Below are 19,747 nucleotides of genomic sequence, written 5' to 3' on the forward strand. Positions count from 1 at the left end.
ATTGAGTAAGTTTGGGTTTTTCAGTGCAGCGCAGGGACATCCAGTGTTACAACCAATATCCCAGTAGCCTAGATAAATTATATGACAGGGAAGTCAAAGACTAAATAAAATCAAGACTGGCACAGCACGTGCAATAAACGCTCAAAGCACTCATCCGGTTTATTATTGAAATCCTGTAAAAGCAAATAACCAATAAAAGCAAATAAGCTGTAAGTTACATACAATTGGTGTTGCTAGACTATAAAGCTGACACTAAGAAACATACTTGAACCCTCTATTCAATTATGTCAAGTTTCTCAAAGCAGAACAAACACACAACACACGTAGGTACTCAAAGTCTTTCATCCAGCAAGGTGGGTGCTGAAATACAGAAGAAGTATTGTGAAAATGTGGTAAAGCTTTGTCTGTTCCTGTTCAGGGCAGGTCACAAGGTGGGAGGGCATGGCGTCTGTCATATGCCGTGTCGTCACTTTCCTCTCCTTCGCTCGCCTCGTCCATCATTCTTTCTTTCTCCTCGTCCTCCTCAGTCTCGCTCTCTTTATCCCGCTCCCGTTCTCTCAGTCTCTGTCTTTCTCTGTCTCTTTCCCGGTCTCTGCCTCTCTCTCGGAAACCTCTGGGAAGTGTGGTAATCTGCAGGATATAAAGTGTTGAGCGCCAGGGAACAGCATATCCACAGCAAAAACAGCATAGTATAGGAATTACTTGATCAGACTGACATGAATAGTTTACTCACTCTCATGTCATTACAAACCGAACTGTAAAAAACATTCGAAATTTTTACAGAAAAAGGCTGCAAAAAATTATACAGTAAAAACTTGTTCATTGGTTAACTGTACCATATACAGTGAAAAACTGTCAATAGTTTAACATTTCTGTCAAATTATGGTTTTTGCCAGAAAAAAAATGTGAATTATTGTATAATTTATGGTGTAAAACAATAAAGGGACATTCCTAGTCCCCGTGTGCCACATCTAATATCATTATATTTTATATAACAAATTTTGTTTATTCTTATTTTTGCTTTTTTTTTTTTACTCTGATGGTGTTTTGTCTTTTTGTGTATGACCCCATGCACCATCTATATACAAGTATTGGGCTTTTTTCTTTTGAACAGGCCCTATTGTACCACTTTTTAGTTGTTTATCAGTACATTTTAAGGTAAAAAGCTGATTTTGGGACTTTAAGGGGCTTGGTATATTAAAATGATACCACTCAATTAACTCTTTTCTCCATTCCCTTTTTTCAGCATTTTTGATCATTTTCACAAAACTTTCATGGCCCCCAGAATATTTTTTTGTATATATGAACATGCAATATATTAAAAGAAATAACAGAGCCTCTTCTTTTAAACAAAAACAAAACATAAACATTTTTTTCTAGCCTTATGCATTCTTTTTTGTGTAAGTTTCATAAAAAAGCAACATTTTGAACAAAAAGCTGAGAAAATCATGTTTTGTCAAAGACTACAATGTGCACAAGCAATTCTTTTATCGCTTGTTTCTGCTTTTTCTTCACCTGTGTTTTGATATGGAGATTCTGTACTCTTTCAGAAGATGTGCAATAGCGCCCCCTACCGTATACTAGTGAAAACATGGATTGCTGGAAAATTTAATCAATGGCAGGGAAAGAGTTAACCACTGGCAAAAAGGGGTTTCAATAAAACTTGGCTGCCTATACAGTATAAGGTGTGTTTTTTTTTTTTTGTTTTTTTTAAATCGGTGCTACATGATTAGAGAAAACAGACTGCTTTAGTAGGAAATACTTTTTAGCAAACTTCTTAGTCATAATTGTGTCGACATGTATTGTTCCAGGGTGCAAGAATTTAACATTTAACATTTATTTTTGGTTTCCAGTGAAGAATCCAGCGCATTTTAGGCAGCAGCTAAAGGGTGCAAAGAATCATAAATATGAAAAGAATGCTGCGATGACAATCTGAAAAACCTCTGTGTTTGTAGACTTTTCAAACTGGATGACTACGAACACAAGTGCCAAACGGAGGGGATAAAACTGAAAGAAACTGTTCTGTCAGTTCCACCCAACCCCCTAAGCAAAACGCTGTCGAGTACAGGTATGAAAGCTGTTGCCATAGTGCTCCCTTTTTACCATAATGCTGTTTAAAGAGTAGACAAAGTGCGATAAACAATTTAGTGATAAACCCACTCTTACAATAACTGTTCTGTTAATAACCCTCTGTGTAAAGCAATATTTGTACACAGACTGGACAGTGTAACTTCTCTCAGGAACACTCCTAAACATGTCAAGGAGTGCTTGACAGTGAATAATGACTTAAATCTCATTCTGTTCCTTCACAAAACAATCGTATTAGTTCATAAGACTTTGCAATACAAGTTGTATTGATCACTTTTGTGGTATATAGAAAAGAAAAAGAGCAAATTTCATGTTCCACAGAAGAAAGTCAGTCATGAGGTTTGAAACAACATGAAGGTGAGTAAATAATAAGAGAAAAATTGCAATTTCAGGTGAACTATCCCTTCAAGACCAACACTTCAAAGAAGCGCGTGGCCGTTTATTTAAGAACGTCATCGCTTTAAAACTTTGATCATCAAAAGAAATCTTAAAATCTAAAAACAATTATATAAATGATTTTCTCCCGTCTAATAATTACAATGACTTAAAGCCTTACCTGGTTGTCGTAAGTGGGCAGGGCACAGTATCCAGGTTCTGTCCCGCGTAAAAGACGAGGAGAATGTGTTCGGAAAGGCCTCGGGGAGTGAGAGCACACAGAGCGAGGGGAGGGCGAACGGATGGAGTGAGGTGATGGAGATCGGACGGAACGGGGCGAGTGCGGGATGGAGTGCGATTGAGATTGTGAAGGGGTCAGAGACGGAGCGTGATGATTGAGCTTGGGGGGGCGCGGCGAGCGAGGGGGCAGTTCGGGTGGTTTGAGAGGATCTATAAGGTCTATTTCAGTGAGCAGAGGCGGAGGGGGGATGAACTCCTCGTCTGATAGAGGGATGTCTCCGTCGATCACAGCAAGCTCTGCCCGTGATAGGTGGTCCACAATGCCTGCCCCGAAAGAGTCGCCCACCACGTTAATGGAGGTGCGCATTCTGTCTCTAAAGATACACAAAAGACAGCTCTAAAAGCTGATACAGGACAGCTCAGGATAGCTGTTTATGTTCATGAGGACAGCTGATAATTAGTCAGGACTCCACACACGAAATCAGGGCCGTTGCCAGGGGGATGTAAGCGACGGCCCTGTACGTAACCCAAACAGAGCTATTTGAACTCACAGAAGCCAGTCGACAGCGACGAGCAGGCTGATGTCTTGAGTTGGAAGGCCCACAGCGGTCAAGATTAGCAACATGGTGACCAGACCTGCACTGGGAATACTGGCCGCTCCCACACTGGCCAAAGTCGCTGTCATACTGCAGAGAAAGAAAGAGAGGGGATTATGATACTACAAAGACGACTGAGACATATGGGGCATCACTGATGGATATGATTTATTATGAGGGAAAAGGATGAAAAAATAAAAAAGGTTCAATGGAGCAAAGATGGAAAATAACAAAAATAAATTGAAAACGGATTGGAAAAAGATGTTAGCTCAGTTAAAGAAGAACGTATGTGAAGTAGCTGCAGGTTAAAGTTTTGTAACTGTATCACAAATATAGATCCATTGTAATAAAAAGAAATAATAATAACTGTAATAATAACCAGATTGTTGTGGAACAACACAAAGGATTGTAAAGCCAAACATGTGACTCATAAATCAAAACTGTATTCAGGCTGCGTGTGAAAACAGTGCAGAGACTTTATGACTTATAATCCATATACAGTCAAACCAAAATTAATTCAGACAACTTGAACATTTCATTCATTAATACAGTTTATTCACTTTAGTTTCAAATAAAATGGTAATAAAATATGACAAGATCTCAGAGTTAAACTGTGTCAAAAAAATAATGTCAGATAACACTTAAGCAAAACATGGTCAGGTCAAAGTGTCTGAATAATTTTTGGTCCCAAATTTCATACAGTCCACTGTATGAAGAATTTTTGGGTATAATATGTCACAGTTTACTTTATTTTGCTATCCTCACTTACATAAATGAACTATAGTGTCCTGCACCCACTAGTAAAAAAAATATAAAAAATTATATCTAGTGTCTGAATAATTTTTGGTTTGACTGTATATATGTGAACCTGGACCACAAAACCAGTCATAAGGGTCAATTGACCGTTCGCAAAGACCCGCCCCTTTTAGTTACTGTTGCTACGTCCGACAAGCCATGTCAATCTCACCACAGAGCAAAGAGGACACTGACAATGCATCGACAGACAAGACAGAGCAAGTTACTTTTGATATGAAACAAAGTCTCAGATTTCAAAAAGAAATATAAACAATAAATACCGTTTTGCAGCTCTTTAATGTGTCGTGACAGATCGCTGTAGCGCCTCAGTTCAAACGGCTCGTGAACCGATCATCTCTTCCGACTAGTTAATTTATAGCATCAAATAAACATGAATGAACATCATAAGGAATTTTGTTTCAACTGCGGAAAGACGTCAGTGCACACTGTAGCGAAGCCCCACTACAATTAAGTTTTTAGCTGATTGAGGCGGCCAAATATGGATCAGATTCCGATCAGAGAATCAGGAGTGGAGAAGAGATTCTTGATAATGAGGCGTTTATTTACAATCTTGAATATGCATCTGAGGTATGCAGCTGTGATATTATATGGTAGTTATTGCATGAACGCATTACACAGAGCATAATAGCAGCATAAACATGGATTAACAGTCATCTTCTACCGGTGTGCGTCGCTAATAACGGGACGTACAGGAAACAACAACTAAAACATTAGTTCCTAGGACAGGCTTTCTGACACACACCATTTTTCAAGTTCAAGTCCACCGACGTTAATCTACTAACTCCCCTGACTGCTTTGTCGGACAAAATGGCGGATTCGGCGTTATGATTGGTTAGATCGCCTATCAATCAAACTTCCGGCGAAGGGTCAGTTGTTTGAATTTGATACATCATTTATACACCATGAAAGCTGAATAAATAAGCTTTCCATTGATGTATGGTTTGTTAGGATAGGACAATATTTAGCCGAGATACAACTATTTGAATATCTGGAATCTGAGGGTGCAAAAAAATCAAAATATTGAGAAAATCACAGTTAAAGTTGTCCAAATGAAGTCCTTAGCAATGCATATCCACTCACAGAAATACTTTTTTGATATATTTACGGTAGGAAATTTACAAAATATCTTCATGCAACATGATCTTTACTTAATATCCTAATGATTTTTGGCATAAAAGAAAAATTGATAATTTTGACCCATACAATGTATTGTTGGCTATTGCTACAAATATACCCGTGCGAGGGTCCCATATATGGATTATAAGGAATAAAGTCTTACCTGAACAAAATAAAATAATTTTAATAATTTAAATAAAATAAAAATGACTACAAATGCAGTCATTAAAATATGAATATGCAACCTAAAAACTGATTGTTAATCTGGTAAATATAGAGATATATTTATTTACATATCGATAAGGAAAGGGATTTTGCTGATGAAAGGGTTATTATTCTTTATTGCAGCCACAGTTTGTCTGGTTTCAGTTCCATAGTTCCTTACCTGACAGTAACAATCTGTCCTCCATCTAAGGCAATGTCATTCATCTGGGCAATGAAAATGGCAGCCACGGCCTCATAGAGTGCAGTGCCATCCATGTTTATGGTGGCTCCAATGGGCAGCACAAAACGAGTTACACGCTTATCAATATTTAGATTCTCCTCCAGACAACGAAATGTCACTGGCAATGTCCCAGCACTGAGAAAGAGAAAGTTATACTGATTACAATTGTTTAACAAATGTTAATTTGTCATTTGAAAAACTGCCCTTACTAAGCAGCATGTGTCCAAAATAACCCACAACAACAGTAATTTATATATATAGTTAATAGGATTGAATGCATATTCTGTGCCAAACTGACAGTTGGTTTAACATTCAGAAAATGTTTTAGCTCAACAGATGTAATCCCACAGACCCAGATTTATTCATAAACAACTCTCTAAAATATGTTTTCATAATTTCCCTTCCATTTAGACAGATTAATCATTCTAGACTTCTATTCTGGAAAACATCAGAAAGTGTGTGTTTTATTTTGGCCAGATAAGGTCATGTGATTTATGATTGTCTACAATATATCAAGTAATCCCTCTGATTTCTTGGGTTATGTTTGAGTTTATAAAAAAACATCTTAGACCACATACCAGTACAAAATATAGTTTCTCAACATTAGAATGCGTTTTGGCTTTGCTATATGTAAAACAGCGATAGATTGCAGTATCTCACTACTTAAATCAAATGTGACCTTTAACTCTTCAATCTGTGCTGCCAGAACTCTTCATATTCCCATAAATACAGGATGTGAATAGTATGCTAGCTGTACCTGCTGGCTGTTCCCAGAGCGGTGATCCAAGCCTGGAAGATACCAGAGTAAAACGTGAAGGGGTTTTTCCGAGTCACGGCAAAATATATGAATGGCAGGATGAGCCCGCCATGAATGATGAGTCCAACTATGACCGTGACCATGTACATGCCCAGCTGTCGCGCCACCACTTCCAGGTCACCGATGGCAGCAATTTTCCCACAGATGAGGGAGGCAATGCCAAATGGAGAGTACCTGAGGACAGACCAGTCGAGTTACTTGGAGGCTAGTTAAGGGTTTTTAGCTGCTCTTTATAGAGTTAGACTTTGATGTGGTTTTTTTATGTTGCTGAGCCATAATTTTTGTTCTCTAATTTTGTTTTCTAGCATTATTAGTAGGAAATAAACACCAAAATTCAGAGAGTCAGATAATCAATCAATCTTTTGATTTTAATACATTTTTTAAATTAAATGTATTTATGTCTTGGTAATTGGGATTGAGGCAATATTCTCTGTAGAGCTACTTGGCAACAATATTTATTATGAAAAGTATTATTGTCACAATTCGCTAGTTAAATCCACAATCGCTTGACGATGAATAAGCAAGATACTGGGAGAGGTGAATGAAACAGAGAATACAGAAGCACATAATACATCAACAACACCGAACAAAGAACAGAATGAACTGAGGGTTTAAATACACAGGGAGAGTAATCAACGTAAAACAGAACAGGTGAAGGAACTAATTAACAACCAAGGAAACTAACTAGGGAACGCAGGACACAGGCAAAATGGGAACGTAGTACAGACTGAAAACGAAACTAAACAAAACTTAACATAACCCTGACAATTATACAAATAAATCTGAGTTGCACTGAAAATGTTGCTCTTCATATTCATTAGAATAATGTTATATTTATATAGAATATATGCATATTTTAATAACTTCTTTTACCTTACAAAGACAATATAAATGCCAATCACATTCATTATTTTCCTCGTCCTGTATAAATGGGTTTTTATATATTTATAGCTGCCTTTATATTTTAGGAAGAGAGTCTTACACAAGAGGATCATCATATTTACCCAGTTTCGCAACCTGAGCGGCAAATGAGAAGATGTTACTTTGTAAAATGCTGTGTATAAATATTTCACCGTCTGTTATGGTAAGCAACAGATGATGTTTATTGTACCATTTGAACAGTTTACATACTGTTAGCGGAAAACACAGGACACAGTTAGTTGCAGATGGGATGGTTTCAGGGCTGAGCGGAATCTGTCTTTGTTGTCATATGCTTTTGTTTTGGAGTATTTACTTATTCTGTGTTTGATCTTTTAATCTTAAAAATGTATTAGAATATGAAATGAACATGTTCCATCCCACTGCCTCACTTCTTTTGTGCTGTAAAATGGCATGTTAGATTTATGGATCAAGTGTTTTATTTCTGCAGACATGTTTCATAAATTCAGCGCTGTCTCTGTTTTCAGCTATGTCTGTCTTTGCCAGAGTGTGGGTATCTGTCTGCGGTCTATGTGTCGAAGGATGTATTACATCCAGAATAAAACTCCCACATTTACTCATGGGAACACAAATATGATTCTGCTCTCTCTCAGATTCTTGTCTTGTTCTCTTCCTGACAAATTCCCCTCTCTTTTTCTTCCTTACACTCTATACTTTTTTTATTCTAATTCTGTCACTCTGCTGAACGCCTCTGATCATGTTAGACATATTTAAACAAAACCTTTTACACTTCTCTAGCCTGTTTTATTCCATATCTTAGGAATCAAAACATGCAGAGAACAATTAGTGTTATTTATGAGTAGATGACACTCAAAAAATGGCTAAAACAACTTAATTGGTTTCAGTTGCAATAGATATATAACTGGAACACACTCAAAATAAAGGCAGAATACTGACCACATGATCATGGACACCATCTTCATGATGATCTCATTAAGGATATTGAAGAAATCAGACATGAGCTTCCCCCTCTCGCCCATTTTCCCCATGCAGATACCAAATGTGATGAAGAACCCAATCAAACCTTAAGTAAATCAAAATTACAATTAAATGAAACAGCAATCTATTTATTTTCTATCTATAATTTGTAACATTTGGTTTTCTAATAATGCAGCTACATTCACAATTGAAATGACACTTAATATTTTTGTTTTACTTAAAATTACATTTATTCTCAGGGGTGCACATAACTGGTACGCAGGTGCGCATGCGCGGTAAAAAATAAACGATGCGCACTAGAAAACATGGAGGAAAGCGCTTTTGAGTACTAATATTTTTGAGGACCGGTTCACAGGGACACGTTTACTTACTGGAGTAGGATTTTTTTCTCCATCTCTGGTAAGATATCAATCATAATGATAAGTGTGTCCTTTAATTATTAAGTGTGCAACGGATCGTAGTTACTACGTGACCCGTACGGATAAGGTCCAGCGGTTCGGCATGTGATTTGCGGATTAACTGCTAAATTTAACCATCATAGAGTGAAAGTTTATCATTTGGACGTGTTTGGTCTCGCCAATTAACACATTCAAACGATTTTAAAAGCGGAAGAAGAGGCGAAAATCGGGACTCGCGAGCTGTTATCTGTGCGCACAGCCTCACACCCCCGAAACGCGCGCGCGCACACAGAGACAGAGAGAGAGAGAGAGAGAGTCAGACAGCGCTCGAACACCGAATTAATTTCCTCTTTTGCTTTACTTGCGCTTGAACAGACGCACACACACAAAATTATGTCAAAATACCTGCAAGTATTCTCTCTGTTATGTCATAAGTGAACAGTTGAGAAAGAAACCGGATGTGTGTCAGTTATTCGGTCCGTGCTTTCTTTCTTAAAGTGACAGAAGCCTTTGCTGTTGTCTGTCATTAATGTTAGTTAAAAAAAGTGATGAGGACAGCTTTTAGTATAAGTGTGTCACGTAAAGTGTGAGTACCAAGCAACATCTCCAGGTGCTCCCCTGAGAACCCCTGTTTTGAATACAAAAAAAAAGAAAAAAAAAAAAACTGAAAAAAACAAACAAACAAAAAAACAATATTATCTAACCTAAAACATTCATTCCCCACTTCATTTCCAGTTTCTTCCTGTTGACAATGATTGGTTCTGTTTGGTTCTGGACTGGCACAGCTACTTTTTTCAGCACCGTTTGAACCTGAAAAGAGAAGCAAGAAAGAGATGATCATTCTGTAAAACTGTAAGCAAAACACTTTTAGACAGAATATTTTAGTCTAAATATATTATTATTATTTATTTTAACAAGAAAGGAATGTAAAAACACTGTAATTGCTTTGAAACGTCAGTGCACTTGAAAAAGTATACTAAATACCACTAATACTTAAATTAATTTTAATGCGCACTGAAATAAAGTATACTACCACAAAAATATACAGAGGAGTTTTATTAGTGTATTTCTTAAAAGGGTGCTTTGAATGCTTTAAAAAATAAGTTCAATCTTTGTTTCTATATAGTAATAGTTTAAATTAAATTGATTTTATTAAAAATATATTACTTATGTACTAGTTATGAGTACATTTTCCCAACTGTGATGAAAATCAAGTTTTTAATGTTGTTTATATGTCTATCTGGTGTTTTTAACATGCTTTAAGACAAACCATGTGCAAATTCATAAGTCAGCATCATTGCCGAGTATTTTCTCCTTTAAACTGCCATAAACCAAAAATGATTTGAAATCGCTGGTGTTTCTGACGTCACAATCTACCTTGTTAACAATCACGTCAACGGGCCGGCGGGCTTTAGCATATCATTAACTGACTGCACAAGGGAGTCTCAAAAGAAGATTATCCCGGTATATTTTTCTGTTGATAAGAAAAATTGGGTAGATTTAGCAATATGGCGGGTGTATGATGCATATTACAATGTTATGATGAACTATATGCCTTTCTCCACTGATGTTCTGAGTTGTTCAAAGTGTTTCTAAGAAGGATACTGATTGTTAGAAGGCAGCCTACTGATTCGTGAATGTGAACATGGTTTGTGTAACATTAGCGACACATTATTAGCTGATTGATAACGTAGTCAAGCAAAACGCTAATCATATTACCGTTATGTGTCCGACATTGTAATAAGTGATAACATTGTGCATAGAGTTACATTCAAGCTATTTTGAGGCATTAAGAATTTTTTTTTCCACAGGAAAAAATGATTAAATACGTATTTTTGGTGATCAAAGATGAGTTTTAAGGGATAAAATTATTGACTATACAGGGGGACTTTAAGTACACTTAATATAAATGCACTAATTAGCACTCTAACACTTAAATTGATTTTAAGTGTAGTCAGATAAAGTAAAACAAATATACAGAAGTATTTTATAAGTGCATTATTTAAAAGTGTGCTTGTCACATGTGTAATCTGTTCTGCTCTCTGTGTCCTAGTTTTCCTGACTTGTACTGATTTGTGATTATTTACACCTAGTGTCTAGGTAATTATCTCATTAGTTCCCTTGTTTGGTCCATGCTTATAATGCTGCCTTCACGTGCTACCGGAAATTTGATAATTCCCACTTCTAAAGTCGTGATTATGAGCTCATCGCATTCAAAATTCAAAATGGGAGCGCGTTCTTGTGCAATTTTTACATAGTAAACTCTTTCCGATAATTGTGAGTGCATCTGAAGGCAGCATTTGTCGTCAGTTCTCCTTCAGTGTGTGTCAGTTCTCGTTTATGTTGACGTGTGATTCTTTCCTGTCTTCAGTGTATTTGTCATTAAAGTCTTTTTCCTAGTGTTTATCTTTGTCTCCGTACAAAATTAGTACATGAAAATAGAGCACTTTAAGTACATTATGGAAGTGTATGTACTAAAAATAAAGTGTATTTTAGTGCACTTTTTTTCACCTGGGTTTGTTGTTGTTTAATAAAAATGTGTTGTGCAATACACTCAATGCAAACAAACTATTAGGGGAAAAGCTCATGATCCAGGTGGATTCACTGTGAAATGGTGCAATTAAAGCACACATTAACTGGAAGAAATCTCCTCAGATGAGAGGCTCTTTATCTGGAATCAGTCTTATACACACCACGGTAATGTTTATCATCTGCTGTGGAATCTTAAGGATTCCACAGCAATCTTTAAGGAATCTGTCATGTGATTAGACTAAGTACTCAAAATTAATGTTTTTTTTTACCTTGAATGCATGTAAACCTATTGACCTCAAAAACAAAATAGTAACATTTAAAATAGCATAATTTTAATGCTTATGCTCAAAAACCATGAACAAACAATGCAAAAAACAAAACACAAAAACAACAACAGCTGTGAATCACTGGCCACAGACAGCATAAAACCACTGATCAATTATTGATCAAGTTTGACCAAGTTTAAACTCGAACCCAGGTCCTCATGAGCACAGCTCCTTACACATCATGAGCAACCTGCTATCCTCTGCGCCACTGTTCTGAAAGATTACATTCTCCAAAGGACAGAAAAGCAAAAGGATGAAAAAAGTTAAATTGCCCACATGACTGACTGCACTGACACTGAAAGAGGACATAACTGAGCTGGACAATGACACCACTGTTTTCTATAGAACTGCTTTATAGATGAAATAAACTAATATAGAAATTGATGATCTTTACAACGGAAATGATTCAACACTGAACTGACTTCAGCTGAACAATGACACTGTTTTCTGTTAGAGCTGCTTTACAGCCGAAATTAAATCTGTTTGCATTATAGACTCATTTTCCTGTTATCACTGTAAAGTTGCTTTGAAACAATCTGTATTGTATAAAGAGCTATATAAATAAAGTTGACTTGACATAAATTCTCAAATCACAAACACTACTTTTTACCTGTTGAAAACAGGCCTGGACCAGGTTCTCTGGAAAAAGGTTTCGGATCAGATCCAGAAAGGCATCCAGACTGCTGACCTCTTGGTTCTTGGGAGCGGAGCTGACCTGACTGGATCTGAGTTTTGGGTTCCCAGGGTGTATGCCAAGCACCAGGATGACACCTAGAATAGCAGCAATTACTGTGGTGGACATGTAGTACACCATTGCTCTGGAGCCCATTCTTCCACTGGAGCGAGCATCCAGACCGGCCAGGCCTGCAAGTTCGGGAGAGGAAGAGAGAGATATTGTATCAACAAAAATAAACAGCTTCTTTTCTTTTGCTGGAGACACTTCATTGAGATTTAACAAGCAGAAAACAGAGCATGTGTTCAAAGCCTAACCTGTAATGAGACTGGAAATGATGAGGGGCAGGATGAGCATCTTCAGCATTCTCATCAGGACGTCTCCCGGAAAGGAAACCAGCATGAGATTGTTTGTGTCCAGATCAGGAACATAACGCAGCATCATGCCCATCACTGTGCCTGCTATTACACCTGTGAGAGTTTGGTGATTACACTGGTTATTAAAAGCTGTATAGATCACAGGTTTTTCACACACACCACTGCATAACTGTTTGTACCACTGTATCTGCAACATCTTAAACAACTGCTATATAAACTGTGTCACTACATGGGGCCCAAAAAAAAAATTACAAAGAACTTGATAGTTTGGTATTTGTCTGCGGTTTGACAGATGATTGCAGTTATGAAACCACAGACAAGGTTTATATGAATATTTATATGACAGTGACTAGTGGTTTTCCAAAGTTACTAGCCACTCAGCATTTTCACTGGCCACAATTTTGACAACGATACCATGGGGGAAAACTGCCATATAGATATTTTTAATATTACCTCATAATTTGACAGCAGGTATGTTAGGGTGACACACAGATCCATTACACTGTTAGACGTGTTTTCTTTCTCAACTGTTTACATTCACTGAAAACATAACTAACTGTGCTTACGTGAATACTCACCAAGACCGGCATTTTGACATTATTTTGTGTGTATTTGACCGCTTAAGTGCAATAAGCAACGAAAAAAGAACTCAATTTAGCACTGAGAGCTGGTTTTATGTACACGTACTTTGGGTGTGATCACAAAATCCGTGGGAATGAGTAAAATTATGCGCAATCCCACGCCATAATTCAAGTCCTGTAACACCAACAATATTCATCCAGAGCAAATGAAACGAGTGAGTGAGGGGAGGCGGGTTTGTGTGTCAACTCGCTGTCTGAGAGATGAGAGAGCGAGAAAGAGCAGCTGGTATCGTGCATCTATTCTGTGGAAAATGAGTACTGGAAGCGTTTTAGATATTTCTGTGTCTATATGTATCCAAAAATCTATATTTTTGACAACACTACATCGCACTTAGTGTATTATTTCAGATGTCTTTTTAAAAGACTAAAATGAAAAATGTATATATTAAAAAATATGTTAAAGGGGTCATAAAATGCCACTTTTACAAGATGTAAAGTAAGTCTCTGATGTGTATGTGAAGTTTTAGCTCAAAATACAACACAGAGGATTTTTTATAGCATGTTAAATTTGTCACTTTTTGAGGGTGAGCAAAAATGCTCCATTTTTGTGTGTGACCCTTTAAATGCAAATGAGCTGCTGCTCCCAAGAAGAGGGTGGAGTTTCAAGAGCTTGTGTTAGCAGCGCCGATTACCTCACGCAGACTCACTGAGAATGTCAGAAACTGTTTAGCCTTTTATGTTCAAAACAGAGTCGGACAATGATGGAGAGACTAAAGAAGAAGTGACAACATGTAGAATGAAACAGGACATTTCTGAATGGTTGATGAATTTATGTAGCTGATGTGGAATTAACTATCCTTAAGTCATTGATTAGCATATTCTGTCATGATAATCTATAAATTGCTTGTGTGGGAACTGTTGTAAGATGTCTACAGAGCCAGAGAATATATGCTGCATGAAGATAGAACAGGTAGTTTAGTTTAATTACGGTTATAACTTGTCATGTTGTCATCTTGCTTTTAAGACATGCTGTTGCATTTGTGTTACATCTGTATTGCAATAATATGAGCCCACCCCTTTGTTGTATGTTCTAGGGGGCAGGGATTATATAAATTTTAGGGTTAGTGATGTCACCAACCCGGAAATAAGCTCGTTGTAGTCCCTACCAGCCGTTTGTTGTAGTCCTTAAACAGAATTCTTTAGAAGACAATATCTCCCTTTGCTTTGAACTTTGAGTGTCGTAACTTTGCAGATGTTGTTTATGCTCAAACAGCAACATTACACACTAACTAAAGTTAAAAAGGTGAAATCATAATCAACCACCTCTTTAATGTCAAGCCCTGGGTAAAAGTATAAGGAAAGAGCAGATGAAAGCTAAAGTTAAAGCCTGACTGAGACTGAGATTAAAGCATCATAATCATCATAAAGCACCATATCAATGAAACCATCTAATCCCTTCCCATACATTATCAGCAGTGTTTAGCAATAATACAGTCTTTCCTGCTTATCACTTGATTGGCTTTTTGAGTTTATGATCACCAAATAGGCATAATATCATAAACTGGCAAATTTATTTAACCCTCTGAACTTACAAGGAAAGAGACACAGACACATCTGAATTTGTATACACTCACTCCCACACATTCATGCACACACACACACGTCCGCACCTAGCACAGTGAGGGCAAGGAGCAGGTTGCGTGAAAACCAGCCGCATTGTTGGTGTGTGGTGTTTTTTAATTCTGCCTCCACTCCATTGTCCATCTGCAATGCTGCACTTGTCTGGTTGCCCAAATGCTTATTCGTCATTCTATCTGCAAGAGTCAAGAGAAAGAAAAGGAGAAAGACCAAGGTAAATAAACAATGGTGATTATCTAAACATCCTACTCTTCACTTTATCTCTAATGAACTAGGCTGTCACGAAAGGGGTCAGGGGGGCAAGGTTCCCTTTTGAAGTGAAACTCTAGACTGCGTCATGGAGTTGACGCAGTCGGAATGCTCCTCGTGAGCCAGTGGTCTGGTATGCGTGGTCAGGTGATGTCACAGGTGTGCCAGCAGGGTATATAACGGCACCTAAAGAGCACGTCATCAGCTTCTTTGTTTTCAGAAAGCCATTTGTAAGCAGAGTGTGTGAACGATATGAAAAAAAATTTACTTGGAAAATTCAATTGGAAATAATTTATCATTCTATTATCACTGGGGTGATTTTGTAGGTGAGTGAATACACATAGAAAATAATTAACACACTAAGCAGATAAAATTATAGAACAAAGATACAAATTAATATTTTTTTTAATATTTTAAAATAAGTCTAACAGTATTCAGATACAGAAATTGATTAATCAAATGCATAGTCACTGCATAGTCTTCACTGAATAAATTAAATATAATTAATCTGTTAAAACTACAAAAGTGAATTCTCTCTTTGTTTTGTTGTTTGATTAACATTCATGACAGAAAGCTTCAGGAGTATTAGGCTGCTGTCACTTTAAGAACGAATGCACGGACCCCAAAATACTGTTACACATCCGTTTTCTTAACTTCACCTAAATCATAAGCAACTGTGTTTATGAGAATGCTTGTAGAGATGTGCATTTTGACAATTTTTTGCATGTATGAGTCCGTTTAGGCACAAATAGATGCTGAAGAGAAAGGAAATCGGCGTTCATGTGTATCTGTGCGGCTCTGTGTGTGCGCACAGAAAACAGCCACACGTTCAGAATTAAGCCATCTTTCACGCCTTCTTGAGCTCAAATGATTTTAAAAGCGCTTGTATGTTTAAACGGACAGGACCTAAAACACGTGCAAATAATAAACTTTCAATGTATGATGCTTAAACCTTGCAATTAGTCCAAGAATCACATGTGTTTTGAAGCATGGTGTCTGGTCCATAAGGATTATTTATCCCTATACTAGACATTGCACTTCCTGCGATGTGACTATCGCGGATGTGCACGTCACGATATCGATGCTAAAACGATATATCGTGCAGCTCTAGCTTGGATGACCGATTCCTTGTGGGTCATAGGCTGAACACGGCTATGCGAGGATGGCCTGGGTTGAGGAATGCGCATGCGAGCCATCTCATACCCGTGCGACGTCCACATGGAAGGCTCCAGCCTTGCCATCAAGACTGTGCCAAATGACATCGAGGCTTGTGGGCCACAGAGAGGCATCTTTGGCTTGAAGGGTTAGTTTACCCAAAAATGAAAATTCTGTCATTAATTACTCATCCTCATGTCGTATCGAACTGCCAAAGTCACGTGATTTCAGTAAACGAGGCTTCGTTACATCATAAGTATTTCGAAACGTTTCGAAATTTCAATAGTTCATGTCACATTGGCAGTTTGATACGTGCTCTGAACCACTGATTAGAAACAAAAGATTCGTAAAGTCTCGAAGCTTCATGAAGCAGTGTTTTGAAATCGCCCATCATTAGATATTGTCGAATAAAGTCGTTATTTTGTTTATTTTGGCGCACAAAACGTATTATCGTCGCTTCATAACATTGGTTGAACCACTGTAGTCACATGAACTGTTTTAAATATGTCTTTTGTAGCTTTCTGGGCATCTGAAAGTGTTAATTATCTTGCTGTCAATGGAGGCCTCACCGAGCCATCGGATTTCATCAAAAATATCTTAATTTGTGTTCTGAAGATGAACGAAGGTCTTACGGGTGTGGAACGACGAGGGTGAGTACTTAATGACAGAATTTTCATTTTTGGGTGAACTAACCCTTTAACCTCAAGGAAAAAAGAGTGAGCTTTTCTTCTTAATGCCCCAGTATCGCCTGCAGGACTTTTTGGTACCTCTGCCGAGACAGTGGTCCAGAAGTTCAAGGAGGCGAGGGTTAAGTCAGTGGTGTTTGAATAGTACATCACCTTTTTGCAACATGTACACTATGGTTCACAAGTTTGAGTCGGTAATATTTTTTAATGGTTTTGAAAAAAAGTCTCTTATGCTCACCAAGACTGCATTTATTTGATCAAACATACAGTAAAAACTGTAATATTGTAAAATTGTATTACAACTTAAAATAACCGTTCTTCTTAAATATATTTTAAAATGTAATTTATTCCTGTGATGGATTTTCAGGATAATTTCTCCAGTCTTCAGTGTCACATGATCCTTCAGAAATCACTCTAATATGCTGATTTGATGCTCAAGAAACATTTCTTATTATCAGTGTTGAAAACAGTTGTGCTGCTTAATATTTTTGTGGAAACCGTGATTAAAAAAAATGTTCAGCATTCTTTGATGGAATGTCAAAAGAACAGCATTTATTTTAAAAAGAAACCTTTTGTATCAAAATGTCAAAGTCTATACTGTCAATTTTGATAAATTTAATGCATCATTGCTTAATAAATATAATTTCTTTCAAAAAATTAAAAATTCTATATATAATCATATATACATTTGGTATTATCAAATTGCTTGACTGTGTATTTATTATTTATTATGAAAACATGTAAATTAAAAACAATTAATATATCACATAACAAAATCACATAAATATCATATATTGCATAAAAATGGTATTTTCAAAACTAAATTTTCAATTTAAAATCTTTTCCATCACTTAACAGCTTTGTGCACCCTATGTTTTTAATCAGGCATCAAAGAAGGTGAAAGTCATCTTGCATAACACAGATGGAAGCTGATTAAAGGCCATTAAAGGGATAGTTCACCCCAAAATGAAAATTATTCCATAATTTACTCACTCTCAAGCCATCTTAGGTGTATATGACTATCTTCTTTCAGTCAAACACAATAGGAGTTATATTTAAAAAAAAAAAAAAAAAAAAAAAATTCTGGCTCTTCCAAGCTTTATAATAGGAGTAAAAAAGTAACCATGATTTTGAAAACCCAAAAAAAGCACATCCATCCATCATAAAAGTAATCCAATAAGGCTCCAGGGGGTTAATAAAGGCCTTCAGAAGCGAAGCAATGCATTTTTGTAAGAAAAATACCCATATTTATAACTTTATAGACTATAATCACTAGCTTCTGGTAATGTCCATCCACACATTCACAAGAGAGTTCAGGCGTATGATGTAGGATGTAGGAATAGCGTAGGCTTAGGTGAGAGTAGACGCCTCTCGCAATTCAAACAAATATATAGGGCTGTGCAACAAACTCAAGCTTCTCTGACATTTCTCTTTAAAAATTCTCCTTTTAGACTTCTAATTCGTGACCAGTGTTTTGTTTTGCCCTACCCACCACACTTCTGCGTCATGCATCAGGTCAGGGGTTACTCTTCCACCGTGAATTGAATTGCGATTTGCTAGTTATTTTAGATTATAAAGATTTAAATATTAACCCAAAAACCCATCGCTTTGCTTCAGAAGACCTTTATTAACCCTCTGGAGCCATATGGATTACTTTTAACTACTAATAATTTACGTAACTAACCCTTTACGATGAATGGGCATGCTAACAGATTGCTTTCTCCAAGTCTAAAAAACTTCTTTGGTCACGCCCAGTTTCTAAAAACTGCTTTGCACAAATACTAGTGCAATGACTAATTACATAGAAAAATATCTTTCCCAGTACCCCAAGCTCTCTTTCTCTCATGCTAATGAGAAAAAGAGACTACACAAAACATGTCTACACAAAAAGATGTCTGAGACTGATGAATTGTAGTTGTGGACGAGATTAACACTCTTACGAGGATAGATTAGTCACAAATGTTTCACCTCAGCAAAATAGGTGAATATTAAAGCTAGAGTGTGATAAGTTCATGAAATTGCATCTGAAAGCCCCTTTGCTGTGTTTACGTGAGCATGCCGACAGAACGCACCACATTACCATAATTGGTCATTATTATTTTCATCTGTCGCTGTCTGTGCTCATGACACTGGAGGCCAATGTATCGCACAGCCTCATTTTACTGTCGAACAGCTTATAGGCTTTCAATTATTGATTTATGACTGACTATGACCAAGTCTTTGTAGTGACGATTAATAGTTTATTAAAACCTTCCCAGGACATCTGCACCACACGTTACTTTTTGTCATCCGCATCAAACAGTTGGCAATTCTGTGATCCGTATGATCGTCCGAAACAGTCAAGCAAGATGTTTACTTATTCACCTCCTCATGTCACGCGCATCTTACAGCTGTTTTTCCTCTAAGGCTCCGCCTCTTTTATGAAGAGAAATTGAATTATGCTGAAATGGAGGGCTTTTTCGATTTGGAAGACACTGAGATCACTGATCTCAAAGAAACAAAACCATACAGCCTCACAGGAAACATTATAACCCCCTTCAAATCTTTTAATCTTCTAAACTGCTATTTTTCAAGCATCTCATACAGACACACCCATATACACGCTGTCAAACCTCCATATGGGAATAATACACAGCTTCTGCTCCTTCACAATACCATATGACTGCCAAGTGGGGCCAATAAACATTTCATTGACCTCGGCCCATTATAAACATCTGCATGAAGCTGGACACTGATTGAAGTAAGAGAAACTGTGGGTTGA

The 19,747-nt window shown here is 37.1% G+C and overlaps 1 protein-coding gene across 4 annotated transcripts in view; it reads right to left on the reverse strand.

Moving 5' to 3' along the window:
* Positions 1–129: 129 nt before the first annotated feature.
* The window catches only part of slc1a9 (solute carrier family 1 member 9), a 35,281-nt gene continuing 15,663 nt past the window's right edge, over positions 130–19,747 (reverse strand). For all 4 annotated transcript variants that reach the window (XM_051887564.1, XM_051887563.1, XM_051887565.1 and 1 more), the window contains exons 2-11: positions 14,929–15,072; positions 12,618–12,770; positions 12,238–12,491; positions 9,474–9,579; positions 8,330–8,456; positions 6,434–6,667; positions 5,617–5,811; positions 3,255–3,389; positions 2,645–3,077; positions 130–630 (exon numbers count right to left, since the gene is read on the reverse strand). In XM_051887564.1, the coding sequence (XP_051743524.1) occupies positions 415–630; positions 2,645–3,077; positions 3,255–3,389; positions 5,617–5,811; positions 6,434–6,667; positions 8,330–8,456; positions 9,474–9,579; positions 12,238–12,491; positions 12,618–12,770; positions 14,929–15,067 (1,992 nt within the window). In that variant the 5' untranslated portion in view covers positions 15,068–15,072 and the 3' untranslated portion in view covers positions 130–414. The remainder of the gene's footprint in view (positions 631–2,644; positions 3,078–3,254; positions 3,390–5,616; positions 5,812–6,433; positions 6,668–8,329; positions 8,457–9,473; positions 9,580–12,237; positions 12,492–12,617; positions 12,771–14,928; positions 15,073–19,747) is intronic.

Source organism: Ctenopharyngodon idella, chromosome 3, assembly GCF_019924925.1.
Source record: "Ctenopharyngodon idella isolate HZGC_01 chromosome 3, HZGC01, whole genome shotgun sequence".
NCBI lineage: Eukaryota > Metazoa > Chordata > Actinopteri > Cypriniformes > Xenocyprididae > Ctenopharyngodon > Ctenopharyngodon idella.